This window comes from Diachasmimorpha longicaudata, chromosome 1 (assembly GCF_034640455.1).
Source record: "Diachasmimorpha longicaudata isolate KC_UGA_2023 chromosome 1, iyDiaLong2, whole genome shotgun sequence".
NCBI lineage: Eukaryota > Metazoa > Arthropoda > Insecta > Hymenoptera > Braconidae > Diachasmimorpha > Diachasmimorpha longicaudata.
Genome location: NC_087225.1, coordinates 14,620,870 through 14,637,098, shown reverse-complemented (window position 1 = coordinate 14,637,098; position 16,229 = coordinate 14,620,870). Strand labels below are relative to the sequence as shown.

At 37.5% G+C, this 16,229-nt stretch overlaps 6 protein-coding genes across 20 annotated transcripts in view; 3 read left to right on the top strand and 3 right to left on the bottom strand.

The window, feature by feature from the left end:
* The first annotated feature begins 22 nt into the window (after positions 1 to 22).
* Positions 23 to 1,650, top strand: LOC135161133 (transcription initiation factor TFIID subunit 13). Of its 3 annotated transcripts, XR_010298706.1 has the most exons (5): positions 23 to 198; positions 298 to 535; positions 625 to 726; positions 865 to 989; positions 1,134 to 1,650. XR_010298706.1 is itself a non-coding variant. In XM_064118453.1 (4 exons), exons 1-4 carry the CDS (start codon positions 172 to 174, stop codon positions 1,278 to 1,280), a joined length of 372 nt encoding a protein of 123 aa, XP_063974523.1. In that variant the 5' UTR covers positions 23 to 171; the 3' UTR covers positions 1,281 to 1,650. The 3 variants fall into 3 exon arrangements, 2 of the variants coding, with proteins under 2 accessions (XP_063974523.1, XP_063974514.1); XM_064118453.1 differs by lacking the exon at positions 865 to 989 and having other exon boundaries at positions 1,276 to 1,650; XM_064118444.1 differs by lacking the exon at positions 865 to 989.
* LOC135160986 (protoporphyrinogen oxidase) lies at positions 624 to 3,417 on the bottom strand. Its single transcript, XM_064118206.1, has 3 exons — positions 3,289 to 3,417; positions 1,881 to 3,026; positions 624 to 1,560 (listed from the first exon to the last, which is right to left on the bottom strand). Exons 2-3 carry the CDS (start codon positions 2,985 to 2,987, stop codon positions 1,240 to 1,242), a joined length of 1,428 nt encoding a protein of 475 aa, XP_063974276.1. The 5' UTR covers positions 2,988 to 3,026; positions 3,289 to 3,417; the 3' UTR covers positions 624 to 1,239.
* Positions 3,418 to 3,538: 121 nt separating this feature from the next.
* LOC135161156 (uncharacterized) lies at positions 3,539 to 5,630 on the top strand. Its single transcript, XM_064118474.1, has one exon. The coding sequence runs from the start codon at positions 3,711 to 3,713 to the stop codon at positions 5,535 to 5,537; it is 1,827 nt and encodes a 608-aa protein (XP_063974544.1). The 5' UTR covers positions 3,539 to 3,710; the 3' UTR covers positions 5,538 to 5,630.
* A 117-nt stretch (positions 5,631 to 5,747) lies between these two features.
* LOC135161103 (putative carbonic anhydrase 5) lies at positions 5,748 to 7,576 on the top strand. The gene is made up of 5 exons (XM_064118395.1): positions 5,748 to 5,902; positions 6,185 to 6,448; positions 6,707 to 6,960; positions 7,158 to 7,379; positions 7,449 to 7,576. The coding sequence occupies exons 1-5, from the start codon at positions 5,848 to 5,850 to the stop codon at positions 7,530 to 7,532; spliced, it is 879 nt and encodes a 292-aa protein (XP_063974465.1). The 5' UTR covers positions 5,748 to 5,847; the 3' UTR covers positions 7,533 to 7,576.
* Positions 7,577 to 7,749: 173 nt separating this feature from the next.
* LOC135161079 (tetraspanin-11-like) lies at positions 7,750 to 13,232 on the bottom strand. 5 transcript variants are annotated; one of them, XM_064118349.1, is made up of 10 exons: positions 12,176 to 13,232; positions 11,236 to 11,320; positions 10,930 to 11,142; positions 10,560 to 10,745; positions 10,214 to 10,336; positions 9,997 to 10,029; positions 9,833 to 9,886; positions 9,654 to 9,746; positions 9,229 to 9,312; positions 7,750 to 8,835 (listed from the first exon to the last, which is right to left on the bottom strand). In XM_064118349.1, exons 2-10 carry the CDS (start codon positions 11,281 to 11,283, stop codon positions 8,770 to 8,772), a joined length of 900 nt encoding a protein of 299 aa, XP_063974419.1. In that variant the 5' UTR covers positions 11,284 to 11,320; positions 12,176 to 13,232; the 3' UTR covers positions 7,750 to 8,769. The 5 variants fall into 5 exon arrangements, with proteins under 5 accessions (XP_063974419.1, XP_063974428.1, XP_063974445.1 ...); XM_064118358.1 differs by having other exon boundaries at positions 12,331 to 13,232; XM_064118375.1 differs by lacking the exon at positions 12,176 to 13,232 and adding an exon at positions 11,956 to 12,146.
* Positions 13,233 to 13,342: 110 nt separating this feature from the next.
* LOC135160889 (cadherin-99C) overlaps positions 13,343 to 16,229 on the bottom strand; it is a 75,597-nt gene continuing 72,710 nt past the window's right edge. For all 9 annotated transcript variants that reach the window (XM_064117998.1, XM_064118008.1, XM_064118025.1 and 6 more), the window contains 3 exons: positions 15,889 to 16,119; positions 15,011 to 15,240; positions 13,343 to 14,930 (listed from right to left, as the gene is read on the bottom strand). In XM_064117998.1, the coding sequence (XP_063974068.1) occupies positions 14,620 to 14,930; positions 15,011 to 15,240; positions 15,889 to 16,119 (772 nt within the window). In that variant the 3' untranslated portion in view covers positions 13,343 to 14,619. The remainder of the gene's footprint in view (positions 14,931 to 15,010; positions 15,241 to 15,888; positions 16,120 to 16,229) is intronic.

The following is a 16,229-nucleotide window of genomic DNA, read 5'->3' as shown; positions in this document are numbered from 1 at the left end:
GGCGGAGTTCGGCCAAACTAGGGACACAATAATACGATCGTTTACTGTGATTGTTCATTTGCCTGATTATTTGATAAGTTTTTTGCTGTCGAAATTGCATTGTCGATATTTAGGTAGTTGAGTCGTTGGAGTTTTAGAAAGTTTGTGGAAAGGCGAAGTTTGATTCGAATTATGGCAGCTGAGGAGACTTTTGAACAGGTGAATAATATTTTTCTAACCTCAAAGAGACAAATTTGAATATATACCATATAGATATAATGAATTTTAATTTATTCCAATTTATTTATTTTGGTTCAGTTTGAGGATGAAGAGACAGAACTGCCAATTGGAGGAACTCTCCCGGGTGGGCGAAAGCGTCTCTTTTCAAAGGAACTTCGATGCATGATGTACGGTTTTGGTGATGATCAGAATCCTTACACCGAGAGTGTTGATCTGCTGGAGGATCTCGTCATCGAGTACATCACAGAGATGACCCACAGAGCCATGGAGATTGGGAGAACTGGACGAGTGCAGGTGGAGGACATAGTTTTTCTTGGTAATTTATAAAAATAATTCTCACTTTCTCAGAACTTCACCTGCTAAATTATTAGAGCGAGTAAAAACGTTTGTAATGAATTATTACAGTGAGGAAAGATGCTAGGAAGTATGCCAGGGTCAAGGACCTTCTGACAATGAACGAAGAGCTGAAGAAAGCAAGAAAAGCCTTCGACGAAGTCAAATATGCAGGTAATATCAATCAGTGAGAGTTTGTCTGAGGATGACTAGTGTGTTAGTTCTGCGTCTGATGCACTAGTAGAGAGCATGGACTACCACCCAAAACCACTGCCAGCCTTTTCGTGATATTTCCGGCAAATTCTATTTCAGAATTTATCGATGCGCTTGTATCGTTCGAGTGATGTTTGTGATGCCCATTATTATACCAATATTTGACAACGTATAAAGTTCGTTTGAATAGGCCAATTTCTAGAAATTACAATTTTTACACAAGGGTAAATAAACGATGCTCATAACCATGAGGATATAAAAAAATTATTTTAAACGAATGACTGAAGAAGAGTGGGAAGTTAATGTGTTTGTCCTTCACTGTTTTTTTTATTCACTTATTTGTTTATTTTTTGCATGTTTATCTACAGACTCGCATGGCTCCAGGGCATGAAGTTATTGCAACAAATTATAAAAAAGCTCATTTGCAAATGTATTCTATATTCGTTAGAACAGAAATAAAAATATATTAAATTCTTACGAAATATCATGAACGGCCTGTTTCGCCGACAGAATAACGTCGTTAAGCCCAACGCCTTGATAAGAGGAGCCACACAGTGTGAGAGGCATTTTATGAGCAGTGATATAATTACGTATTCTCTTGAGTCTTTCCTCGTGACCAACGACATACTGAGGAATGCAATTCTCCAGAATTTCGAAGTGAGTGTCTGAGGGATCCACCTTTATCCCCAGAATACTTCTCAATTGATCGAGAGCTACTGCTACCATGTAATCTTGCGATGAATTACCACCGAAATAATCGTTGAACCATGCACCACCCATCATTACTGTCAGTACCTGTAAGATATTTAAAAGTTGAATAATTTGTTAATTTAAATTCGTTTTTGGTTTAGCGGCGATGAAGTGAATAAATGAATGTGAATTTTATCAGTCATATTTTAGATTTATTTAATCTAATTATTATTTAAGACATTGAACTATTACGGTTCACGAATTCACCACAATGAATTCGTAAAAACAAATGGAATATCCCCACGAGCAATTGATGAAATGAAAATAATATGTATTAATTATTACGTGAGACTTGGTCACATCATAAGGATATTATTTGACAGATTCAACGATTTTGTTGTCGCAATATTTTTGTCTTGACTCACCGTCGACGATTCTTGTGGAAATACACAAGAATCAAAGATCACCCCTAGAATGGGAATTTTCTCCTTCGGAGGCACTAGGAACCCGAAGGCCTCCATGGGCAGCACTTTCCCTGGAAATTCAAAATTAATGACAGCGACGGTAACCGTGGGAATGGCTTCGAGTTCTCTCGCCAGCTGTGGATGCTGTCTCTCCAGGATTTTAGCTAATCTTGTCGCCGACAAGCTGGCAATTACTCTCTCATACTTCTGAACTTGGTCATCCACTTCTAACTCCACACACTCCGGTTTAAACGTCATATTTCTAACTGGAGTCCTTCGCCTAATTTCTACATCTTTCGATGTCAGTTCCTTCTCCAGTGCCTCTGGAATCTGTTGGAGACCCCCCTGGAGGCCCCAGATTGCCCAGTCCTCTCTCGCAGCACGCCCTGCCGAGCCCTCAAAAGTTCTATTTTTCAATTTTAATGCTTCTGCCTTTCGCTTCGCATCGAAAATATCTCGCAGTGTATCTTTCAACAACCCTATGACTATCGATCGGTGCTTTTGTTCGACCTCTGCGAGATGCTTCATCAGGAAATTAACACTAATTTTTTCAGCATCCCCTGCGCAAATACCGCACAACAAGGGACTAATCAAATAATCAGCAATGTCTCCTCCAAATCTCCTCTGTACGAAGCTGTACATGCTTTCATCCTTCGTCTCTCCCTTTTTCGCTATTAGATCATTAATCATGGCCGTGAAGAGCGGTCGATTGAATGGAGGATTCACTGTGAATAGACTCCGAAAGGAGTTAGGTAGGGGATGCAATTTTTTATCGGCGTAGACAAAACGATTTCTGGCTGAGGCATGTGATGGCAGAATGGGTATGATATGGTTGGTGAGATCGAGCCTGTCAATCATATCGAGGGTGTTCCTGCCAGCTACTTCTCTGGGCCTCATTGTTCTCGGTCCCTTCTCAAAAATAGCATTGGATTTTGATTTTTCGCTCTTGATCCATCCGCCCAGACGGTCCGATGCCTCCAGGAGAATTAAGGGGCCAATTTTTGGGTTCTCTAAGGCGTAAAACGCGGCAGAGAGACCCCCCATACCTCCACCCACAATTGCTGTCATTTTTGTGGCTTTATTTGTTTCTATTTGGCTGCTCAAAATCTGGAAATTGGAAAAAGTCAATTATGAGAGAGAGAGAGAGATGATGTTGAAAAAAAGATGTTATTTTTGTAAATATTTCGCAGTTTAGGAGGAACATTTCGTTAGATATCCGAATAAACACGTTTCACAATGCGTTAAGAACACAAGTTTTATGCTAAAGATAAACAAAGAAATGAATTGCATTGTTTTTTTTTAATCAAAAGATGAAATCTAATTTTCATGAATCTCTGGAAACATTGATAAACTAAAAAGTTTCCCTTACCTGTGCATGATGAGCAAAACCCAACTGTTCTTACATTTGTATGTAGTTAGACAAACTCATGTGTATGGTAGACCTGCACTGCTGTACACTCCGTTGGTCAATTAACTGCCACACAGAGGTTAGTTCTCGAGTCTGGAACAGAGGGGTCGCTATTTATATTGGATTTTTCATTATATCGTTATCAATAAATGCGCAGTTATCGAAATATGTTTAAATCAGTACAAACAGGTAGAAATCTAAAAAAAACACTAGAAGTACTTCATTTTATGAAAAGCAATCGAAAGTTGGCTATCGATATACGAGTGGTTCCCACAGGTTATGAGAATCTCACCCTCATGCCATCGTTTGACGACTTCACTAACTGTAATCACCAACTCATCGGAGTATTTTCAAATCTGGAAACGTATTGGGCCTAATAGATAATGGATTCATCCCGAATAACTAACAAATCAAAGTCACTTGCCCCCAAACAGAGAAAAACATCCTTAACAGTAGACATAAAATCGTCAAACTTGAAAATTCAAGAAACCCTCGAAGATCGTCGATTGCGGAACTGGCGGAAGTGGTTAGAAAATCGGGAAAGAACTTGCGATCATTTGAAGTCCTTGACCGGTCGTAACTCGGAGGATTTATTAATAAACTCCTACGAGAAAATTCGCCCAAAAATTGCGATCCAGAATCTGCTTGCAGCAGCAGCTGACTCCGTCCTTCCCGAAAAATTGAAGGCAGACATCAACTTCTGGACGACTCCGGTTTATCTAAAGAACCGGCGAGACCCGGACAACCCGGAAATTGCCGTGTCCCTCACGAAAAAGCGTCGACGAATCTCCAAAACCCTCTCCCGAGTGTTCCTCCCAGAACTCATTCAGCGGGAAAAGCATTTGAATCTCCCGCAGCCCTCGGGTCTTTCCGAGAAGCACACTGAGTACCTCCGGAGAAAGTTAAAGGAATTGTCCCCCCAAATATCGAAATTAAACCTGAAAATTGGAGACATCGATCAGATCGCGGTCGAGGGTAAGAAAATTCCGGATGCACAGCGCATAATCTTAAAGATAAGCGACAAGGAGATCGTCTTCGAAGAAGACGCAACGCGAAAGCCCCCATGTACTCGTTTCTCCCTGGACTTTTCTTCGAGAAAGTCCGAAAAATCCGAGAAAGTCATCTGTCTACATAACCAAACCTTTGATGATTTGATTTACGAGTGGCAAGGGCCAATTCCAGATCCGAATAAACTCTCAAGAATTATACCAACAAAGTTCTTTCACTTCGAAAAGCCCTCGGGAATAATTTCCCCGGGTCTTTGTGGAGAGTTAACCGTCCGGTACCAGCCACATCTACCCGGAGTTCACCTAGAGTCTGTAATCCTGGAAACCTTCCCCAGGCTCTCGCAATCTCCAATAGTTCTCAGTCTTTGGGGCATCTGCGAAGAGCCCAGTCGATTTCCGAATCGACTAATTGATTACGAAGATTATTTGCATATTAGATTACGCAATTCGGTAGTTTCAGGGATCATTGAGGAGATTTGGGAAAGCGTGGAGTCGCCACCCCCTCGGAGTCCTCCCCACGCCCTTCATTTCCTAGAATGGGAAGTCTTCTTGGCAAAAAATCCTGGCTTTTCCTATCATCATGAGTCTATGGGGAAGCTGAAGAGGATGTTTCAGGCTGTGGTTGGGCGAGATCCTTGGGCTTTATCTCTTCCTGAACTCCAGGATCGTATTCTCCAGGCTTATCATACAGATTTGGGCTCCGAGATGCTGAATAAATTTGGGAAATTGTGCCGGGGCCTCAGAGAGCCCTGGAGATGGGAGTTATCGATCAGTCGGAAGCACCACATTGTGTTTAATTTAGTTTCCGGATTTGTGAGTCAATTCTCGGTGGTGAGCGAGTATGTGAGAGCACAATGTACTTGGGGTAGACGAGGTGTGTTCGTGTTGGAGGGAGGTCAAGACGATGGATCAGGCTGCAGTGGGTGGCGTGGGGTCGAGGAAGACAGGCCATTCGGAAGGAGGGGAAAACGGGTGACTGCACTGAGTGGCTCCACTGGCTCCAGCGTATCCGCCATTCAGGAGTATTGGGACACTGGGGGTCAAGGAGAGATTTATGATGCTGGCTTGTATTACGAGGTTTTTTATGTGAGGATTTATCGTCTGCTTGGGGACACTGTTGACAAAATCTCGGCTGCTGTCGAGGAAATTCATTCACTCGGGGGAGAGAATTTCAATCGGGATGTAAGGGAAGAGGAAAAATAAATAAAAGTTTTCAAATATGTAACCGTCAAAACAAGGTCTATTTTATCGACGTTCAATTACTTTGCCGAATTTTAATCATAAAAGGATGACTATTTAATGCTAATTGCTCTTAATTGCTTTGCGGAGAAAAAGTGAGGCGGGGATTTCATTTCCAATAAATTATTTATTCCATTCAAATGACACGAGCACAATGAATGTGTCGAGCATTTGTTTTATAGCCTCTACTCCTGACTTTTGAATTAGTCTGAAAAAATTTTAATCGGAAGTAAAAAATTCTCAGTGCAATTGAATAGTCTTTCTTCAATGCAACATGGCATTATCACTACCGGAATTTCTGATAATATGTGGAAGTATTTTCCTAGTTGGTGAGTAAGGGATTCACGAAATGTAATTACGTAATGAGGCAACAACTCTCACTGAAGTGAGATAATGCAGGGATGAAAATTGTCGCTCATTGAGATAATTTTTTTTATAATATGAATTTTTCTTGCTCGTCAAATGGATTATGAGAGTAGAATATTCTGCTATTCAACCGCCACCAAAAAATTTTTCCCACATTATATATTTCGAAGATAGTGAAAAAGAATAAAGAAGGAAGGAGGAGGAAGGAAAGTGTCAATTTCGCGGCGAATGTCTATATCTTTCAGGATTTCTGTTTCTGGAGGTGGTTAATTGGGGGAAGGTCATATCTTCCCTTGGGAGCCATGACGATTTGCAAGTAACGGTTGTTGAAGACACTGAAGAAGAGGATGACCATGGAAGTTTATCGGGAAAGGAAAGCGAGAGTTTTGAATCACCAGTGAATATCGTACCTCGTCAAGCTGTTGTAATTGAAGTTTCTGAGCCGTTCAAATGGAATGGATACAAGATTCCGCCAGTTGCAATGACAATGTTTTGTAGGGAAGACACAGGTGACGAGAAACACTTTCAAAGTTGATAAAAATTTTACGGTTAAATGTCAGCGAAAGGTTTTTCTTAAAAAACCTTACAGAATTGGCAAGTTATTGTTTCTGAAAACTGAACACTTGTCAGATCTCTACCAAACACATGTGTCAGGCCAACCTGATGACATTTACTTGTAATAATACTTGATTCAATACTAATTATTCTTTGGAATCTTTAACATGTGTCTTTTACAATTATGTTAATACACTCCTTGGATTTTAAAGTGATTATCCAGCCATTTTGGATTCACGACATAGCTCCGACTATTTCCGGAGGTCCTCTGACACACCGTCATCACCTCCTGTACATTTCTCTCCATTGGGGAGTGTCTGATCAATCCGGAAGTGAACATTCAATCGATCAAATCAACTATCCCCTTGAAATGCAGCTTGCGCACGTGAAACAGGTCAACGCTCGGGAAAACATCGAGGAACATTCAGATGACGCTGACGCAACTATTGTATCATATCTTTTCCAAGTAATCCATGCACAGATAGAAATTTTATAAAAACCTTGAGTTCTCGAAAATTGAAATTAATGATCAAATTGGGGATTAAATTTTGAAAATTATATCTGGTTTTAAAAAATAGATTTTCTGAGACCAACATTATTTTATTTCGAAAGGTGAGAGCGATTTGTCTTTCCGGACATTAAAAATTTCCATGACATTTTCAGATAAAAGAAAATGATAATGAGCTATTGAATCCGATTATAATGAATGTCTGCAGACTCCAAGAATCAACTAGCAAGGTTTACATACCCCCCTTTCAGCTGGACTCTGTTTTTCCATTATTCCCGAGAAAATTTTACAGTTACACCGATAAGCTGAATCCTCCAGTCGGGAAAATCGTGATGCGGCTAATTTATCCGGAGCCATTGTCTGTCTCGTCATCTCAAGTAAGATTGCCTGGCGCCTGAATCGACCTATTGTCACTTCTCGAAAATAAATGGTTTCATATCTCTCAGATGACCGAACTGCGGAAGATTTCCACCGGAAGCTCTAGACCCAAGAGGAGCTTCGGTCCAGAAGATCTCTACTACCACGAATAAATGCACCAATTAAAGAACCCAAGTAATTACATCTTTACACGAAGAACATTTTATTTTTTTATCTTTACTCATGCGTTTATATTGTTACATATAACCTCTGTCTCTCAGAGATCCAATTAATACTTAGGGAACTCTAAATTTTCTGTACACATTGAATACCCACTAATATTCATATACACTACGGTAAATCAAATGCATTAAAAGAATTCAGCATAATAAATGCTTTAAAAAAATATATGCGCAATGAATTTATTTATTTTTTAGTTTTTAGTTGCAACGAAAAAATATTTATATTATAAATATTATAAATATTTTATTAAAAATATTTCGTGTTTATTATTTTTCTTTGTCAGCATTTACGGCTTGAAACTTTCAGTATTAACGATTTATTTCATTATTCGTGCCTCGTAATTACGGTTTCATGTCGAGTGGCGAAGTTGCGATGGGATTTCATTCACTCGTCGCGACAGTATTTTTGATTATTTATGAAAAATTTCTAAAACCATATATTTGCAGAATTTTTTCATATGAGATATATAAATAATAGGAGTTAGTACCTCCCATGGAATGGTACATCATTCAGAATTGAATTATTAATTATGATTTGTAATTTAATATTTTTCTACATTATTTGTCAACAACTTCCAGTATTTCCTTGAATTTATTTCTTAATTTTCAGAGTTAATCTAGGGCATCCGAATTATTTAAACATTTCTAATAGTCAATGATATATACAAAAAATAGTTAAATGTCGCAGGCAATCATAATTATTATCAATCATGAAACAGTAGGAATTCAAGTCAGTAATTAAATTGTTTCTACTATTGAAATGAATTCCATTCGAGTCAATTTGTAGTCGAAAAAAAAAATCGTCAACTAAAGTCATTCGTTCAGAACACAATCAACACTATATTATTTTGTTAAACCCTAACGATATTTCCATCTTATCGTTGGAGAAATTGACGATCAGCTGGCTCTTGTGGGAATATTCATCGGCTTTGGGCATTTCGTTTACATTTTTCTTTCCCTCGGTAAAGTTCGATACAAGTTCTACACAAATTTCTTCGGCTTCTTATTCACCGTTTTACAATACGAATTGGTTTCCATTATCCATTGCAAATCACATTGTTGGCGAGAACGTGAAGTTTCTACTATGACATCATATCATACTTTTGCAGGACGGCCATTAGAACTAGGTGCACCACCATTATGTGAAGGAGATGGGCTCTTCCTTTTGTTATCCATCATTTTGTATGTCTCTCATTGTTTTGCACATCAGGGTTGATACTACGATACCGACAGTCTGTGAATAGACAATATTTCATAACAAATGAAGCGGTAACTTTTAGCAAAAAATTCATTTGTTGAATGAATAATAGAGATGGTTTCATTGAAATCCTTTCCAAGAAGCTTTGTTGATATTTTGTTCTTCATGGGTTCATTAAAACCAGATGGTTTATTCCGCTAAAATAATCATACATTACTCAACATTTGGCAAAACTTCCAATTTTTTTAATTGTTCAGATCATAGAAAATGAAACAGAAATTTCGATTGGTCTTTGTCTTTACCTTATTCTGTTGGAATTTTTTCTACTAAAATTATTGAAGCCGAATTGTCTCTTTCCGAAAAAGGTTATTCAACGCAACACAAATTAAGAGATTTTACTTTGGATTTTTATTTCGGGATTTATTTTACCTGGATTGCTGCCATTATTAGCCCCGTAAAAACGAGCTTCAAGCTTTCAAATTGCACCCAGGCGGCAACTTTGTGCATACACCCCTAGAGGATAAAAAAAATTATACTCGAAGCAGAAGTTGAAATAATTTTAATTAGCAGTGTTTGCCTATGGTAATATTCCGATGTTTGTGTTATTATTCTCTATTGATTTTATGAGTAATACTAATGATACTATTACTGGAATGATTTCTTAATTAGAATAAGAAAAGATATGGATAATTCACCTCTTCCCTAGAAAAAAAAAATTGAAAAATCAATAGGCGTCGTCATAGTTGAGTGATCATTATATATCACAATTACACTTCATATTTTCTTGCATTCCCCGGACAATAATCGCCGGTCAAATAATGGCATTTCTTCCGTGAGAGATAAAAAAAACTCACCTCTTTATGGCGATATCCCAATTGCGCCCCGGGATCGTCAGATTGACAGGCCGCCTCATCCTTGGGCTGTGGCACAACCCACGGTTTTTCATTCTACCGCCCACCAAACACGATAACATTCAGATAAAAGAATTTATAATCTTGAGCGGTCGCTCTTTTTAATCATGAAATCTACTCACATCCTTGTGAAAGACCCGGGAAACTACACTCATAGGACTTCCAGCGTTTTTTACCTACAAAAGTTTTTCCGTGAAATTTACATGAAAAATGTTTCAAGCCGAAGAAGAAGTCGACTTTATTTTTGCGATATCATAGATCGAGCAATATTATGGCAGTACTTAACTATGAAAGAAAAAACTGAAAACCCTGAGAGGAACTGAAAAGAACAAGTGAAAGTAGAAATTAATTTACAAAAATGAAATTTTCCTTTAATGGGAAAAATAAAATAAATTAATTCACCTCCGTAGTTTTATAAAGTAAAAAAAGAATCATTCTATATTTAAGTTTTTACTACTTTTCTAGGGCACTTTAAATTTCTAAGACCAGCAGCAATGCTTTACTTCGTGATTCTTAAGTACACAACAAGTGAGAGGCACTCTTCTATTCAGTCCTGTCACCCTGTAGTCTCGCCACCAGGCAGTACCATTATAATCACTATCCCCATGAATACCGCAGCAATTGAACTGCAATAAAGGACATTCTGGTGAGATAGGAGACATCGATAAATTCCTGAATAAATTTCATTGAAGGATGTCCACAAACTTTGATTATTTTCGCAGTCAAGCATGAGAGGATATTTCACAGTGACTTAGAAAGTATTTTGAAAACATTATGAAGTAATTGAAGTGAATATTGTCTTCAGATAATTTATTAATATTTGGACTAGGCGTCCTACCAATAAATTACCTTATATTGTGAATAATCGAGACTCTGCGTGAATGCAATGTCACTGGAGGGATCATGCCCATAGTGATCCCCAAGTCTCTCGACTAATCTCTTCTCTAATCCGGATATGCCTCGATACGCTAAAAAACCTCCGACTGCGGCGGTCGCTAATTCTGTTATTATGAGCACCACCAGAGCAGCTATATACTATGGAAATCAAATGATATAATCATTAACAGTTGGTTATTTTTGAAAATTATTCTTCGTAAAACGTAATTTTAATAAATCTACGTGATCGTCATTTTTTTAGAAATATCTCAAGCTGTCCAAAAATTCATATTTCATATTTCTATTGTTCCGGTGATCCCCAAATTGACATTCAATTACTCACCACAGTTATTATGCACTGGCTTCCATACAATGAGGCCCGACATCCGACAAATCCGACTGTGAGAACAATGAATCCCAATCCAAGTAGGCTATAAGCAACTATATGAACGGTGTAGTGAGGCGATGTACTCCGCACGAATAGATTCAGCAGGTGTCCATTGCTAGGCTCGAGCAACAGCCATACGCCAATAACTACCACCATAAACCCAGCCAACTATCGACGTACCACAATTACTCGATGAATTCAGTGATTAGTCAATTAGTCGATAATAATAAAACAGCAAAATCTTTGATTTTAGTTCATTACCCATATTAAGAGGTTGAATAGAAAGAGCGAAATCTTTAGGTACTTCATATCGGTTTGTCATCAATGTCATGTAGTTCTCATTGATCTGTAAATAATTTCGAGTCCCTTAGTACCGATACCACAAAAAAATTCCATAATTTGCATTTAATTAAAACAAAAACTTCCAAACACGTATTATTTATTTCAACTTTTTACTAATCGCGGATATTTTCCAAGAATATTTGAAACGTAGTCAGCCCGTGGCAACTCGTTTCGCTTCCCACATTAACCGTCATTTCCGGATATAAACGCGAGACGAAAATTCATCTAATTGAGAGGCAGCAAGTACCCGCAGGAACTGTAGTGGCACAATTTCTGGTGGAATACGCCTCCAATGTTAATTGCAATGAAAAACAGAAACTGAGTCTAAATGTACTCATAATGCAGTACTCATTCATCTCGGTGCACATCACGTGAAACGGCAGATTCTAGTGGTCTGTAAAAGGATTCTAAAACTTATGAGACGGTTATAGTATAAGGACGTAGGGAACTTATTTCAATGCACATGGAATTTAAGTAGTAAAACGTAGTAGAGGGGAAACAAGTAGTATGGCACTACGACCGTCTAGTGAAACTTTAGTGACCATTGATACTACTTTCGATATTTTACATTGAAAGCACTTGTTGTAGAGATAAATCAATATTTATTAGAATTGCAATATTTTTTTTTGTCAGTCTTACACTTCACTGAATTGTTTGTTTTAGTAATCAAGTACTTCTGTAAAAATCTTTAATTCTTCAATGAATTTTCAATCACGACCTGTTACAACAAAAAATTAAACATCATTTTATATCAACCCTTTAAAGATAACAATCATCGTCCAGGCATACAATTTTCTAAATTAATCTCCACCCACAATGAAAAGAATACAGTTAAAAAAAAATCAGTAGCCACTCTTACTCTGATTTACGACTTCAAAACATTGTTCACAGGTGGCTATTCAAATCGACTAGCGATTCACTCGCGATAAGCTTAAATTCTTTGGAGAGACACAAATTAATAAAATGAATTGAAGAACCCTAGAGTGTAAATGTTCACATATTCCAACGATTTACCGGTGGATGCGAACCCTCGGGGGTTCCGCGAAGAAAGAAATGAGAATCACGAGTGAGTGTTGGCAAGCGCGTACGGATATCATCTGCCCGGGGTGATCACCACCCGTGAGGCTTCTTCCCACCGTCGACTCTATCCTCCCTAGGTCCCTCAACATTATGCGATTGCGTCACAGCGGTCCAGACGCGTCTGCGTGGAAGCTGCGCGGTCGCCCTGACCCCCTCAACAGCATTCGCCCCTTTCCACTTTGACACGTATTCGCCATCTGATTTTACTTGATATCTCGATTCCAGTCAGTAAAAGGGTTGGAGATATAGAAGATTTTTGTTATTAGATATGACAACTGCGTGGGATATTCCAGTCTCAGACATTAAAGTTCAAGATAACGCCTCGAGGTCAATCTCGACGAGAAATTCATCCAGAAAGAAAAAGCACATTGCTAGCATAAAATCCATTCTTGTTATTTAAACTCACTCCCTCAATTCCCCTATTGACCCAGAATTTTAACGCTTGAAATACTCGACATTTTTTTTTCATTTTTAAAGGCAAGAGTATCAACTATATCGCGCTTCGATTTAACATTTTATCAAAACATTAAATATTAAATAGGCAAATTAATCATCGCGATTATAAAAATTCTCTCTTTGGTATTTCCATTAAATCCAAAATAAGGGGTGAAATATATTGCAAATTCTTGTCTTCAAGAATAGAAAACGCGTGGTATATTTTGAACATTAAAATTCAGGGTCAATGGAGGAATTGGGAAGATGAGTATTAGTGATAAGAACGGTTTGCGAGACTGGTGTTTTTGTCAGGAATTTTACGTAAGTTCTGAGTTTCGTGGTTATCAATAGTTCAGTATATCCTTTTTATCAAATTATATTTTGAAACCGCTTAACGAGTCCATAAACTTCATAATTTCAAAAGGGAAAATTAAATTTTTATGAGTGAGGAAAATATTTTAAATGAGCAGTTGTCTCGATGGAAAAGGATAATGAATGAGGCACTAAATAATTAATTAACAAATTTTATACAATTTTATTTCACATTTCTCTCCACTTAAACATTATTCAACCATTAATCGTTGTAATTATATAATTATCATATCAAAATAAGCATCACGAGTTTATTCAAATTCCGTAGACAAATGTAGGACAAAATGAAAGGTTGTTTATCGAACCAAAAATTCAATAACTCCGTTTATAATAAAAAATTTCATTTTGTCCCACGATCTTCTACACCCAATCGAATGTTAGAGGGATTGGGGTATAATTAACTTATCACCTGAAGCCCAGCGCAAACGGAAATTTCCCGGTGGTAAATATTACGGAAATGCTGCAATTTCGATTGACTGTAGCTTCTTCTGATTCGCTGGCAGTACTCTGATACCCCGAAGAAAATAGTTAATTCATTGGAACTACAATCACTTGAATATTCATGTAGAAAATTACAAATTTTTTTTTTTAAGGAAAAATCGGCACTTTTTCTAGTCGATTGCATTCAAGTAAAAAATAAACTGTCGTAAGTCAATGGATAATAGGACAAAGGCTCTGACTACACAAAATTAAAGTAATGCGTCAAAACGTGAGGAGAAAGTCTCTTTTAAACAACACAATCGGTATATTCTCCACTTATCCGATTAATTTTCATCTGTAACGGCTGATTAAATATATTTCATTCGATTTATGACGTTCTACAACTCGAATGCGAGATTGAATTCGCAATTAAGTACATCACTGCCAATTACCTGAATAAATCAACATGAGCAAACCTCAATCAGTTATAAATAATGAAAAATATAATACAGAATAAAACGACATTCTGAGGAAAGAGATATCGCTCAACAAGTAAATTTCCAACATTTCATTGTAAATCATACCAGGGTTTACTAGAAAAATGTTTAGAAAATTTTTTTCCAAATGAAAAAAATTCTTCAAAGACTGCATCAAATACAATTTATCCTATTTCATCACTTCTCCAAATACAAGCACATACAATTGTCACTCACACACGTAATCATCCCTCAATTATGCATTAATTATGTTCACACGTTAATAAACTAATCACTTAAACCTATCGGACGGCAGCTGACTTGGCACATCAAAATCGTGTGTCAGCTCACACACAAATAAGTGTTCATGCACTAGGATATTTAAAAAAATAGAGTATTTGATGTTCTGCATAATTCTTCATAAATTCGTGAGGAAACCAAACCCTTTGGTTCGCCCCACTGAAACACCAACCATTCCCCGCACTATTTAGAATAGATGAGAATAATGAAGAGAGAAGAATTATAACTCGGTTGTTGTCTCCACTGGGCTCTGATCTGTTAAATAAGAGAATCCAAGATGCGAATAGTCCTTTCGTTCTCTGAATGTCACATTGTCATTTGATGGGCTCGGATTACTCAATAGATCGTTGTGATTAAACAGTGGATTCAGAACAGGTGTATCAATGGTATTTATTGTGTTTGTGTTTCCCACATTTTTACGTCCCATTGTTGAACGTTTTAATGAATGAACTCCAGCATCTGGATGATTACCGGTGATGCTGGAAGCACGAACAGTAGTCGCTGCTTCAGAACTAACGGGACTCTGTTGGCCTGGAAATTTTTAATTGCAAAGTTGTTGGAAAATTTCAGAGATTTGAGGATTAAAACCAGCGTTGAGAAAGTAGACTGACCTGTGCTTCCACTGTGATCTTTGGTGATATAGCTGACGTTATCGAGACTGAATGCATGATTTTTATTACTGAAATCAATTTGCAAATCGTTATAACTATCGTTATCGTCGTTTGGCACACTCATCCTGAGTACTTGCGTCTCGTATTCTTTGAGATCTGTTTCTACGAATACTGGATCATAACGAGGTACTACGTACATTCGTTGCATTCGGTCCTTATACGCTTTGTACCTATTCAGAAAGGGAGATTTACATCAAAATCAGTATTATAAAATTATTTCTCTGCCAAATTTCCGATTTTATGAAAATAATATCAATGGTCATTATCACAAACATGGGATTATTCCCTCTTTTATTCTTATTCTTAATGAAGATAATTTTTTACTTGAACAGGAAGAATAATAATAAAACAAATACAAGATTCATTAATTTTTACTACGAAAGTTCATTAGGAGTGGAAGAGAACTTCAAAAGCTATTAAATCTTGCACTTGATGCAAATAGCTTCCATTATCATCATCGCAATATTCATAATGAAATTGGGATTGATTTCCAATTAGGTAATGGAAGAAGAAGCGTTTATAGGAGCTGGGAAAAATTAACCTCTAAGATATTTTTTCTGTCCCTTGGAAGTGCATGGATTCATGTTGTAATAATAATTACTTATAATTCACAAATAAATGATTGATCGAATTTAGTCATAAAAGTTCATTAACAGTGGAAAGGAAAAAGAGAAAAGAAGCAATCAACTTAACTTCGGAAGCTATTAAACTCGAGACTTAATGAGAGTGGTGCCCATTATAATCATGGCGATGTTCATAATTAAATTGGGATCGAGTTTCAATTAAACAAATGGACGGAGATTCAATGGAAAACTTACCTAGACCACGACACGCAGATGTAGATTATTCCAGCGATGCCTAGTACAAGGATAACGCAGGCTATAATTATGAGAGCGTATGGGAATACCTCTCCACTGAATGCAACTGCCGTCTGAGTGCGTACAGTCTCTGGTGCCGTTACCGGTGCATGTATCTCGATTGCATTTGCACCGAGGGCCGCAGAAACATCGAAAAATATCGACGAAGTGATGGTCTTGTCCAGCATCATTCTAGAAAGCCATTGTGGAAATTTATAGAAAAACAAATGTAAAGACACGAGTGAAAATTGCGTAACGAGCGTTTGTCAATGGGCTGCAACTACTTGCAATCGATACTCGTA